Here is a 13,583-nt window from a genome sequence, read left to right on the forward strand (position 1 = left end):
CAGTCGCGGACAAGGTCATTTTCCAACTAAATAAACAGTAGATAAAAAGTCACTACATCAGTTTAGGACGTTAATTAATAACTCTAGATATTGATCATGTATTAAACGACATGCTCACAGGCAACTATTAGTTTTTAGTAGTAGTATTTTTGTATCATTGTTATATCAACTCATTATCTGGCAGATTAAACTAGTGATAAAAATAATAATCGTGAAAAAATGCTCTTAAAAATAAGATAATAAGAAATAAGATTTATCAGCAGCATTTATTTATTTTCTGAGGAGGAAAAAAAATCTTCTAATCTCTTAAATTGGAAGATTTTCTGCTGTAATCTTTTTCTTTGATAGTAAATTTTGTGGTTTTTAAAACAGTTTTTTTCCTGCAAACCAGGCAACCTGAGGACATCTGGTGATTAATTACTCTACTGTTATCTGTCATTTTATGGAGCAAATAATTGATTAATCAACAAAGTGTTTAGCAGAATGACGAGAGTAATCATTAGTCACAGCCCCGCTGTACAAAGCCTCTCCTAAGAGTGTTTTAATGTCGTTAGCTCTGATCAGAGGCGTATAAATAGACAGAAATTGACATCTTGCCAGTTGCAGCAGCTGTAGCACGGAGCCAAATACTGTGATAACACCCAGTTGGTGCTTTCATGTAATTACAGTTTTGTATAACAGATGCGGAAAACGATAGCATCTCCTTTCCTCTGGCGGTGAATCCAGATCTCTCACCGACAAGCTTCATGTGATAATAACGCCCGTGTTAAAGACGGGACACCTCCTCCTGCTGTGGTCAGATGTACGGGCGCTGCAGAATCCACCGTTTTAAAGGAAACTCAGACGATCTTATCTGGGCTTTCTCCCCCCGTGGTGGAGACGCAGCGTTTTTCTGCAGCCCTCAGCAGCTGAAGGATGAAATAAGTGGCCATGAGGGTTACTGTCAGCGTCTGACGCATTCTTTATCTTCAACGGACACGCCCGTACAGAGAGACCGCCGGCGGCCTCCGGGGGAGGCGAGCCCGGGCTGAAAGCAGAGAAGTGGGTTTGCGGACAAACGATGATGCACAGCAGAGGAATCCCCCGCAATACCGAGAGTGTCCCATTACCCTGCAGTCCATCATCATCATCAGTCAGCTCTGAGCGAACGGCTCGGTGACTTCCTCTCTCAGTCCTCCCTCACATTAGATCACTCTATCAAACCTGATCAACACTAAAAGAGACGGACGCTAAACGGCTTCACTGCTTTTATATCACTGCAACGGGAATAATCTTTGAGTTTTAACATCACCTAATACTCTGGGAACGTGTCACTAACACTTAACTAACTATTAACAATCGATTAAAACAATCTGTCAAGGAAATTAATTGATAAGTGCCAGAATCTGTATAATCTCTATCAGACAAACTATATCTATCACGTTTTGTCAAGACAAAGAATTATAATCACCATTGTTCTGATTATTTCCTCAATTAAATGGTTAAATGTTTGACGTATAAAGTGTCGTAAAATAATTAGTATAATTTCAAGATGTCTTTAAAAAGGCCAAAGCAAATTTGTAATGACATAAAACTTTAGCATTAAGATGAGTACATGTCAACAAGCTGCTACCATATCACACTACCACTACTGTTGTGCATAGGTTGATTTTATACATTATATTTTATCCTATTTTCCGTGCGTTCTATATCTACGCTGCTTATTTCCTGAAAATATAGAGAATTGACAATAAAAATATTTGAAATTTTTTGGTTTTAAAAGTTACTTAAACAGCACTAATCTCCGTTGACCCTCGATCAATAAAAGTTAACCAATGATAATAGAGTTTTATTTAGGGCAAAGGGTTAGCGTCTTGGCACAAAAAGGGAGGGATGCATATTTCAGAGTCATATTCGTACTGAAACTAAGACAAACAGAGCAGGAGGGTTTGCGGTTTCCAAAAACACTGAATCAACTCCCTTTTCTCTCTGCAGCCTCTGGAGATCAGCTGATGACTGCTAAACATCCCACGACAAGATAGAAGGAGGGGTGAGGGAGATGAAGGGAGAGCTGTTTAACCTCCTCTGGCTGGACTGTTTAACGGAGGTGAGGGCACCGAGGCAGGTATAAGTAAAAAATAACAACACACGGCGTCAACTTGAGCCGTTAACAATCTATAAAGATGCAGCTCTGAACACAAACAAGACGAACGACGCAGCGATGAGGATTTACTCGCCTCTTATTGCCCAAATAATTCAGCCGCAAACAGCCAGTCTGCGCGTGAAATATTGATCACACTCCCTCCTGCACACAGACAAAGACAGAGGTTTGGTGCCGTATCTGTACAGTACCGCTGCCCCCGCAGGAAGCTGTAGGTGGAAGAAGCAGCAGCAGACTGGAGGCCACTGATTATTGGGTGTGCGTGGGCACCCTTGTGAAAAATTGATATAACGAGAAATCTACCGGGTGGGTAGAGATGTGTGTGTTTGCGTCCGTGTGTAGGGGTTTAAATGGTGGCAGGCGGAGATGAACGAGAATAATATCTATTTCAGACACACATTTATTATAACCCCCCCATGAAAGATATAAAAAAATAAAAAAATCAGCCTGCACCAGAACGGACGAGCAAAGAGCCAGACGTCCAAACACAACACAGAGCCAAGACCCGATAAATAATGAGTTCCTTCCCTCGCGGCTGCAAATCATGGAAGGTGTGAAGCCTGTAAAGTCCGTTTGTTATGTAGTAAAATAAATCACGAGCCTCCCAGGACAATTAAGGAAGGAGCAAACCGTCACAAACACTTATTTTCATTATTGATCGATCCTCGACTGGTTCCCAAACTCCTACAACGCCAAAAAAAAAAAAAATCTCCTCTTTAGTCGAGATATCCTCTCATTTGTGCATTCATTAAAATAATTACCGAGTAATTTAAGTGATTTATGAGACATAGATTTGCTTTAAAGCACTGGTAGCCAAGTTCTGAACTGCGGGTTTAATCTATCCCTCCAACAGAAACAAAGATGAAAGCTGAGGTTTGTTTTTCCGCTCCGTAGATTACGATATTAATTTGAACCTAAAAATCCTCTGTCATCATTTACATCAGCACACTCGGGTAAAAATTGTGCGTATTCTGATTAAAAACGGCTGTAAATATGTTAAAACATAAACTGCCAAATATAACAGACACATATAGGCCTGTGTTTCACCTGCACCTGTGCACAGTTGGCGCCGAACAAAGCTGGAAAAACTTCGCCCATGACTGAGCGTAAAGTGCAAAGGCCTGGAAACAACGATTTAACCACTAGAGTCTGAATTTTCCTGCAGCTCAAACTGATGACTCTTTCAAGCACTACATCAGATCAACAGCTCAAAACCAAAAGATGTTTAAATACAAACATATATAAAAGGAGAGAAAAGCAGCTGTTATATAAAACTACTATTAATGTATTTACATCTAAGAGACATTTAACTGCTGGAGTTTAGTTGGAGCTGTTCAACACAGAGTGCATTAAATTAAATTTATGTAAAGAAAAAAGCTGAATGTACATTTAGTTTCCTCTCAAATGTAGTTTAAATGAAAATACACAGCCATAACATTAAGACCACCTACCTAATATCATATATTTGCTCCTAAAACAGCCCTGACACATGGAGGCACGGACTCCACTAGACCACTGAAGGTGCGCTGTGATAAATGACGTTAGCAGCAGATCATTTAAGTCCTGTAAGTTGAGAGGTCGGCCCCTTGAACTCATTGTTGTGACTGACGTCTAGCGATCAGGAACAGCCCACAAGACCTGTAGTTTTAAAGATGCTCTGACCCGATCATCTAACCGTCACAAAGTCGCTCAAATCTTTCCACTTGTCCTTTTTTTTTTCCTGCTTCTAACAACAAATTTAAGGCCATTACTTCACCCGTCAGTGGTCGTAATGTTATTGCCGATCGGTGTAAAGTACCGGACATGATTACTGAAGTTTAGTCCTCTATTAAATGTTCTTACTCTTGATATTTAACAAGCAGGGACATGAATGTTTGCCCTTTAAACGGTCATTAATCATTAATCAAAGTTGTTGCCAGTCAGTGTCTCCACTAATCACTTAAGTTCCATGAAAACAAGCCCCGGCTGAACTCATGCCCAGACTGAACTGAACTTGGACTTCCGTCCGTGATAAGACGTGAGACAGTCGCTGAAATTCAGCAGCGATCCCTCCACTGTACACAAACGCTCACTTCTTTCTTTGAGGAGGCAAAAAAAACTGGAAGTAAAAACAAGCTGCACGTCAAACTGCATCCAGTCAGCGTTAAAGGGCTTTGACACAGAAAAAGCAACGGCTCGGCTGTGGTTCCACTTTACTGAGCTCAGCGACCGGTGGCCCGATGGTGTCGTCAAGCGATGCCTCGTGGGGCAGGAAGTACATTTAATTCAGTTCGGCGTGAAAACAAATTCTGCGCACATGCATCGAGCTCCGTGCGTCACAGAGAAAGAAGAAGTGAGGGGTGTCACATGCAGCTCACACCTCAGAGGACCTTTAATATGTTTAATAATCAGGGTGAATCTTCCTGCTTTGCCTTCAGAAAAAAACAAAAACATTGTCAAGGAATAATTTGACATTTTGGGTCTTTTTTTTGTGTGTGTGTGTGTGTGTGTGTGTGTGTGTGTGTGTGTGAGACGATAGATAACCACGGTAAATCTGAAGCCTGCAGGTGATTAGCTTAGCTAGCATGGATCTAAGCTTAAATAAAGATCCACCTACAAGCACGTCTAATTAAAGTTATGTTTTATTTGCCTGGCAGATGTCTTTTGGCTGGGACCAGTTGCCAGGCAACCGGCACCAGACTCCCGGAAGTAACCGGTCCTGAACGAGAAGAAACAGTCTGACACGTTAACCGTAGTAAAGTGTCGACAAGTTAAAGTGTCGAGATGAAAGATGACTGATAAAAAAAAAAAAATAATAATTATCTTTAGAGGTTGACTGTGTTAATGTTTCCTCTGTTGTTTTTAAGTGAAGAGCCTGATGGTTCCAGGTTTATATTTAGTGCACACACACATGCAAATAAGCTCAAAATGTCAAACTAGTCCTTAAACAGAAGACAGTTTCATGATTTTCTGACTCGAGCAGATTCAAAAAATCTTCTTTGTCCAAGTTTCTAAGCGTCAATTGAACAGAAATGCATTTAGAAGAGCAATAAAAGTTTAAGTTAATCACAAACGTAACGCAGGACTTACTCATCAGTGCACAGAGCAGCCCGGAGTCCCACAGGGTCTGTCAAACCAAAACTGAAAGCAGCAGCTCTTCTCGTTGATGTACGTTGATGCGACAACAACGCACAAAAACGAAAAAAAAAAAAAAAAAGTTCCAAACACAGAGCGGATCCCTCGGGCTCGACTGCCCCACTGCCCACTTGTTGTTGGTTACCGTGGCGCCATGAATGAGTGACAGCACACTGACTGCTTCCTGTCTGTGTCGCTCACTGCACCGGAGGCGTCTCATTCAGTTTGACGAGAGCAGGAGACGAGTCGTCTTTTTTTTTTTTTTTTTTTTTTTTTGTTTTAGCCGAAAGTCGAATCTTCACGAATCTCCAACCTCTGACACGTTCAGAGCAAAACAGGAAACAAAGCCGAGTTTCGTTTTTTTTTTTTGGTTTTTTTTTTATGTGCCTGTCCGTTTTAGTCTTTCACGGGACAAAATGTCCCCGGGTCAGAGTGGATGTTTCGTGGAACAAACATTCAGCGGCTCCTTTTGTCGGAGGACGAACGGCAACAAAGAACAGCAAGTGCATACATACTCGGTGTCAACACAGGCAGTCACAAGTCTGCGTTTCCGCCCTATCAGCTGTGGCTGTGCAGCGGTGCGGGGCGTTGCCTGCGGTTTCCTCAGAATAATGTGACGAGGAGGGGAATTCCTGTAAGGCCCAGGAAGAGGGGGGGGGGGGGGGGGGGAGGAGGAGGAGGAGGGTGAGGAGGGCCCGGCCAAACAGAGCAGCCCGGGTGACGTCACTGAAACCGGCTTTGGCACCCTCCAGGGGATCCTTCTCACTCAGCCTCCCTCCCTCCCTCCCTCCCTCTCTGTTTGTGTCAGAGGGGGGAGGAATTCAGTGCGTCCTGCCAACTGCTGATTGCCTAACAGCTTCGGCTCACCAGGCGAGGAAAACTCTGCAGGGTTTTCTTTTTCACTTTTTGACTTCACTTGTGATCCTACAACTTCGTTCTCGGTTCCTTTTCGATAGTGAGCTTGCACATTAGTAGCCGGATAGTTCTGGTTTTCTGTGTGTTTAACCTAAAAGACACGGCTGGTTTAATTTGACCAAACAGTTCCTGATTTTATTTTCTTATTCAGAAAGGGGTTTTGTTTTTTTGTTTAGACGACATTTAAGACTTGATAACAACCCGCTTTGAACTATTACTTATGTCTGATGTGGTTTTAACGTGAGAATGTTTCATTATGGCCAAATATGTACACGCTCTCTCTCCAGTTCATTAGGTGCATATATGAGACACAGGACAACAGTATTGCGAAAACAACGAGACAGCAAACAGGAAATTAGTCAATTATTAAAGTAAACAGACAGTTTGTGGCTGCAGCTTCTGAAATTTGAGGGTCTGGTGCTCTTCTTAGTCACGTTCTGATTTATAGCAAACTTTGTAGAAATAATTTTAGTACGACGTGAGAAGAAAGGGCCGATTATCTGATACTAGAAATAATTAATAGGATCATCAGAAACAGTGCTGCTACTTTCACGTCTTTTAACCAAAGAGAACAACACAAAATAAAACTCCTTCCGCAGTTTTTTTTTTCTTTCTTCTTTTTTTACTGTAACGTGTTTTTAAAATGATGGATTTCCTTCTTAAAAGAGGAAATAAAGTTAAATTTGATTCGGTTTGTCCCGTCTACAAATAGATTTCCCTTCACTTTGCCTTAAAATCAACAAACCGCTGCTGTTCTTTCACTGGAAAACAGAGACGCAGCAGAAAGCTTGTTTTTCTTTTTTATTTTAACTCCAAAAAAAAACAAAAACAAATGTGAACACGTAGACTCGGATATCCGTCTGGTGAATGTTGACTGAGTGACACAGACAGGTCTGAGATAACGCTGCCCACGGGTCACTGTGAGCTCTTAAATGGACCGGGGTCGATATTTAAAGGAGGGGATTCACCCCCCGACTCAGAGCTGACAGGCTGACAACCAACAAGCGCTCAGGCGGCTGCGTTATATAAACAGAACGAGCCCTGCGTTAAATGACAAAAGCATCTCTGTGAGTGACTCTGGCCTCCATGTTTAACCTCACTGTACTTGCAGTCTGCTGGCTTGGAAAAAAAGAGGAAGCTCCCTCTGCTTTATTTTTGGATTAGTTACTATGGGGAATTCTCAGGGTTTTACAGTTTGGCCGCAAAAGAGGTTCAGAAAATCAGATAAATATTTACCCAGGCCAGGGACAACAAACAGCGTGACCGAGCACTTTCTGCAGAGTCACTGCCGGGGTTAGAGAAGATAAATACTTCACAGGCAAAAAGTCCAGGATCAACAGCGCGCTCTGTAATTAGGCCGGCCCGAAACTGCAGCGTAAAGTTGGCGTTGGCGAGTTGAGGGCTAAAAAATAAGCAGTGACTCATTTCGACGGCTTAGCGTTCAATCTCTGCTGTCCCCAAAAACGACCTAAAGAGGGATCACGCTGCAACGTTTACAGTGTGTTTTAGCGCGTGTGTGTGTGTGTGTGTGAGAGAGAGGACACTCTGTGGGAACATCTGAGTTAATGACCGCTGAGCTGGTGATAACCCAGCACAGCCTGAATGAAGTAATCCAGCTAGTAACCTCTAATACCCTCCCTGTGTGCGCCAGGCGTCCATTAGGTTAAACATGTCTACAAACACACACATCCTCATGGTCATTCAGCTTCCAAACACTGTTGCCAAAAATTTACTAACATGGCTGAATACAAGCTGTCGCCCACGCTGACCCCGTCTCTGCAAATACCAAACTGAAACCAATCTAAACCATGTGAGGAGGGAAAGCACACACACTCAAACACTTTTCTTTTCTCTTGGCTTCGTCTCAAAACGTTCGTATTTCATTTCATACGGTCTCCGAAATCAGAAATGCATTCAACCGCAAAGCACAAAGGCCACAGTCACACATTCCTCGGTCCAAATGAAATAAACTTTAATCAGAAGCTGAATGTGAAACTGAAATCAACACAGTCACTAACGGACGCTGGGGGGAAGAACGTTTGCTCAAGCTATGATTTACTGCACAAGGTACCTCTACTGATCCTCCACTACAGTTTGAAGACAAATACCTATAAAATACATTCACTAGCCAGTTCATTAGGTACACTAGGGAAAAGAAATGCTTTCACTAGTGTACCTAATGAACTGGCAAGTGGGTGTGTAACATATAATAAGAGTAAACCAGCAGCTCAGAGACCTCTAACAACAGTATCAATATCTCATCGTGACAGTTTTTAAAACACTATTTGTCTACGGAAACATTTCCCTCAAAACGTGATTTAAACGTCTTCAGATTTCCAATGTTTAACTCCCTGAATGTGAAGTAAAGGTTCATCAGAACAATTTTTTGGAGTCAGTCTGACACAATCTCTGCAGAGGTGCACGCATGGTGTTGTTTTTGGAAAAGAGCCAGAGACGGTTGAGGAACACACAAGGAACAAAAGAGATCTTCTTGGTTTTGGAAAGTTACGTCACAACTGTTGTCAAACCATGAAGCCTTAAAAGGTATAAACAAACCAAACCGTGCTGTGAGCAACAACGGCTATGACTGTGAAGTCTAGAACCAGAGTCAACAAACGGCTGACATTTAATTTCTGCACCCGTGTGAAACAAAACAGCTCTTCCTACCAGCAGGTGGCAGTAGTCTGTATTCAACGTTCAAAGGGGTAAACAGGAAGAGCTAGCTAGTTAGCTAGGAGGCTAGGAAGAGCTACAAACTCATCGAACAGAGCTGTCCTCTTGTGAATCACGTTGATCAGCTCATCTACAGTTTAGTCATTCAAGGTGATCGTGTTGTTGTGGAAATATTAGTATGTTTGAATGTCCAGATGATGAAGATGATGCTGAAACAGTCTAACTAGCGCCAACGGTACAGGATACACCAATAAAACAGTCGTCGGACTGCCAGACACCGACAATCCAGTATTAGCTAACGTCCAACCGTCGACTACGTGTCACGGCCTGAAAACTAGGCTCACCCCAACAAGTTCTTTAAGCAGGGTTTAACAGCATACTTCTAATCTAATGCAAATAAGTAAAGTGCTTCTTCCCCAACAGCCAACTGCTGAGCGTCATCTTTGGTGAAATGGTCAAAAAAAATAAAAAAAAAGTCCCAGAGAAGTCAGAACACAACCGCTCACCACTTAAAACTCAGAGGCTTTGACGCAATCGCAGACCCAATCAGAGGAGTCTTACATGATTCTGGCCAATAAGTTTCATCCAGCTGGCAGCTGTAGCTTTCATATCTCTGAATCTAATCACCGTGCCACCCTCACTACAGGAGGAGAGACTATTACAGCCGCCAAGCCTTCTAGGAAAGGAGACAAGTCTTAATTAGATCTGGAGCTCATGAGGCGCAGTACAGTGAGAGGCAGCCAGAGTGACAAAAGGCAGTGAAGCTGCACAGGAAATAAGGATCTGATGGGAGACGAGGTCATCGATCAGGTTACAGAACAGCAGAGGTATCCTGCTCAGGCTCGGTTTCTAAAGACTTTTCTCACTCCTTCCTTCCTTCTGTTTAGATTTTTTTTTATAAAAAAAGTTCAACTACCACCATCTTCATCCCTCCGCTGACGCCCACAGGAGAGACGAGTTTAATGAGGGCCGTTGTTAACTCACTATGATTTAATTTAAACTAGTCCTATATGTGCTTCTCTTAAAACTACAATGAAGACTCTTACTATTCCAAGCAGCTAAAGTGTTAAATCGATCGGCCTCTAATGGTTTGTGTCAAAATTGAAATGTTTTTGATTTGATTGATGATTTTGTTATTGCAGCAAGAGCATCGTGAACATCTCAGGGTTTTGAGCTGTTGGTCAAACTAATTAAAACCTTAATATTTTATTTAAACGGGAACTACCCCTCAGGGACTTTTTGTTGTTATTCACTGACATTTCACGAGCTAATCTGAGAAAACTACCAGTAGATCAACCAGTAGTTGTAGCCCTAACCCCGTACTCTACCAAGTTCTTCACACATGTAGACCAACATGACTGCAGCCTTTTCAGTCTGGGCTATCTACACTCAGTGTTTGGGCAATGACAGTATTATTCCATTGATCTGTTGCAGTGTTGTTGTTACAGTGAGTCAGAGTTGTCTGTGAAGGTTCTCAGTCATCCAGGTCATGGTATACCCAACAAAGGCTTCAGTTCTGAACTGAAGAAGCTACTCGGATGAGTGGTAAAACATCTTCTCTGAAACTCTACAAGCCCAGTTGCCTTTTTTGAACCTTTGTTGGATATGAGTCAGAGTTGTTACAATGTGTTGTTACAGTGTTATGGTTACAATGTTATTGTTACAATGTTATTGTTACAGTGTTGTTGCTGTTAGTGTTATGTTACAATGTGTTGTTACAGTGTTATTGTTGTTACAGTGTTATTGTTACAGTGAGTTGCTGTTACAGTGTTATTGTCATAGTGTTGTCGTTACAGTGTGTTATTGTTACAGTGTGTTGTTGTTACAGTGTGTATGAGTTGTTACAGTGTGTTATTGTTACAGTGTGTTGTTACAGTATGTAGGAGTTGTTACAGTGTGTTGTTGTTACAGTATGTAAGTTGTTACAGTGTGTTGTTGTTACAGTATGTAGGAGTTGTTACAGGGTGTTATTGTTACAGTGTTATTGTTGTTGTTGTTAGTGGTATTACAATGAGTCAGAGTTGTTACATTGTGTTGTTACAGTGTTATTGTTACAGTGAATTGTTAGGAGACAATTGTAGGAGTTGTTACAGTGTGTTGTCGTTACAGTGTGTAGGAGTTGTTACAGTGTGTAGGAGTTGTTACAGTGTGTTATTGTTACAGCGTGTAGGAGTTGTTACAGTGTGTTGTTACAGTGTGTATGAGTTGTTACAGTGTGTTGTTGTTACAGCGTGTATGAGTTGTTACAGCGTGTATGAGTTGTTACAGTGTGTTATTGTTACAGTGTGTTGTTGTTACAGTGTGTTGTTGTTACAGCGTGTATGAGTTGTTACAGTGTGTTATTGTTACAGTGTGTTGTTGTTACAGTATGTAGGAGTTGTTACAGTGTGTTGTTACAGGGTGTTATTGTTACAGTGTTATTGTTACAGTATTGTTGTTGTTGTTGTTGTTGTTAGTGGTATTACAATGAGTCAGAGTTGTTACATTGTGTTGTTACAGTGTTATTGTTACAGTGAATTGTTAGGAGACAATTGTAGGAGCTGTTACAGTGTGTTGTCGTTACAGTGTGTAGGAGTTGTTACAGTGTGTTATTGTTACAGTGAACCGTTCCAGTGTGCTGTCGGGGCGTCCACAGAGACCAGTGGCCGGCTCTGTGGACTCCCACTGGGTTTTCCTGCAGCTGCTCTGAGCCTCTCTCTGGTTTCTCTCTCTCAGCGGATGCCACCAGACAACCATCTGCTTTTCTAGCTCATTTAACTCATACAGGTTCTTGCATATACACGGCTGGACCTGCATGTAAACACAGAGGGGCATGTCTCGACAGACAGCCTTGAATATGTCAGGCAGCGAAGCGGTAGAATCAGTGCCACAAATTAACCTTCGCTGGGACTTCACTCGTAAGAAAACAGAACAACCTCCATTTCGGTTTGTTTTCGTTTAACAGAGACATCCTCAACGTTAAGAATTAAAAAAGACGTTTACTTGACCAACAGTCCTAAACACAGAGACATATTAAATTCACTTCAATGCGAAACAACAACTCTGTTAAAAATTAAAAGCTGCAAGCTTTCCGTTTGTTTAAGAGATGACTTAAAGGATTATCACATGATGCCACTGAATCTCTCTGATTCATTTGGGAATTACATGAAGGTAAATAATATGGTAGTTGACCTTAGATATGTTTCTGATGGACACTACCACCACTACGTCTTCTTCCTCTGTGAGGTTGATTCTACCGCCCACCTCCACCTCCACCTCATTTACTGATTCCTCCGCCATCAGCAGTAGGCAGGAGGTAACGTTACATAACCACACCGACCCGTGAGAGACTCTGCATTCCCTCACCTCTTTTTATCTTCCTCCTCGTCTCCTTCTATCAATCCCCAGATTTCTCTCGATTTATTAATTATTACAGCTCCACAACCAGAAACATTTTTTTTTTTGCCCCCTGGAGAGCGAAGGAGAAATTTAAATCAAATTTGCTTAAAAAAAAAAATAAATCTGCAAAAGAAATGGAAATGAAAGCTAATTTACATCCCCTGCTGTTGAGGAAAACGAATCGGTGGGCTAAGGATGGGACGTTAAACTGAGGTTTGCGTCCGTCCATACGACACCATTATTAAGCTTATCCACCTCATTAAAATGAACCTTTCATAAACTGTCAATCAACATGTTGACGAAACCTCTGGAGAATTAACTGCTGCAGAGGTGGACGCTTCCCGCAGAGATGATGCATTTAATAAAAGTAGAGCCAAACAATTAATTCGTGCAGCGCCGCTACTAACAGACCTCCTGCTGTTTCTCCATCACAGGTACTTCTGTTCTTACATGAAGCTGCAGGGGGGGGGGGGGGGGGGGGGGGGGGGAGCTCAGTGATGATCTCATGCTAGAAGAAGAAGAAGAAGTTGTTCAGCCCTGCTCTATCTCTGGACGAGCTGTTGCATAACGCCTCCAGCTCATCCTCAGCACGCGGACTTATCCCATCCTCCCGCTCGTGTTATGCGTCAGCTGCTGCTGCTGTTGTCCGACCAGCGAGGACAAACTCACCGCTCGCTGGAGCCACTGAGTCGGGTTATCAGCCGCGGAGGAGGTCGGAGCTGTTAACCCCTTGACCGACATTGTTGTTGCTCAGAGGAAAAGATGACGGATGATATTTCAGTGACGAAAAACACTCTTAAACTTTTGAAGCTGTTGTTGACATTCGGCTTCTTTTCTAAATATATGTTCTTATATGAGGTGATTATCTGAGCACTTGTTGAACCAGAGAAGAAAATGCAACACATCCCTTTGAGCTCTAGGAGGTTGTGGTGTTTATTTTTTAAAGTTAAACGAATCCTGATGAACAAATGTTCACCAACAGACAGACAGACAGACAGAGGAACAAGAACAAAGTTCAGCAAAAATGTGGCAGAATCTGGAGGAGGAGGAGGAGGAGGAGGAGGAAGATGTAGACAGTAGAAAACAATGAGAGCAGCCCACACTGAGACCAAAGCCTGCAGCGAGGAATAAAACACAAAGTGATCAGCACAAAGACGACTCTCTCACAGTGCTCTAGTCTACGGTACCTGAGTGGAGGGAGAGGAGCACCAGGGAAAGTCGACACTGCTGCCGGAGCTGGTTTTCCCTCCTGGAGTCAGACACGCTCACGGGGAAACACCTGACATTCCCGACCCAGGCAGACACCTCCCCGACCAATAACCGCTGACATTCCTGCGCCTCTCGCCGTCTCCCGGAGAGGAGA

At 42.5% G+C, this 13,583-nt stretch overlaps 1 protein-coding gene across 2 annotated transcripts in view; it reads right to left on the reverse strand.

The window, feature by feature from the left end:
- The window catches only part of hivep1 (HIVEP zinc finger 1), a 34,648-nt gene that overhangs the window by 17,291 nt on the left and 3,774 nt on the right, over positions 1–13,583 (reverse strand). Inside the window, exon 1 of one of the 2 annotated variants that reach the window (XM_084563564.1) lies at positions 5,210–5,858. The exons of the other annotated variant lie outside the window; for it this stretch is intronic. Coding sequence (XP_084419690.1) covers positions 5,210–5,213 — 4 coding nt within the window. The 5' untranslated portion in view covers positions 5,214–5,858. Of the gene's footprint in view, positions 1–5,209; positions 5,859–13,583 lie in introns of those variants that run through there. 2 annotated transcript variants of the gene reach the window in all.

Source organism: Chelon labrosus (assembly GCF_963514085.1).
Source record: "Chelon labrosus genome assembly, chromosome: 16".
Lineage (NCBI taxonomy): Eukaryota > Metazoa > Chordata > Actinopteri > Mugiliformes > Mugilidae > Chelon > Chelon labrosus.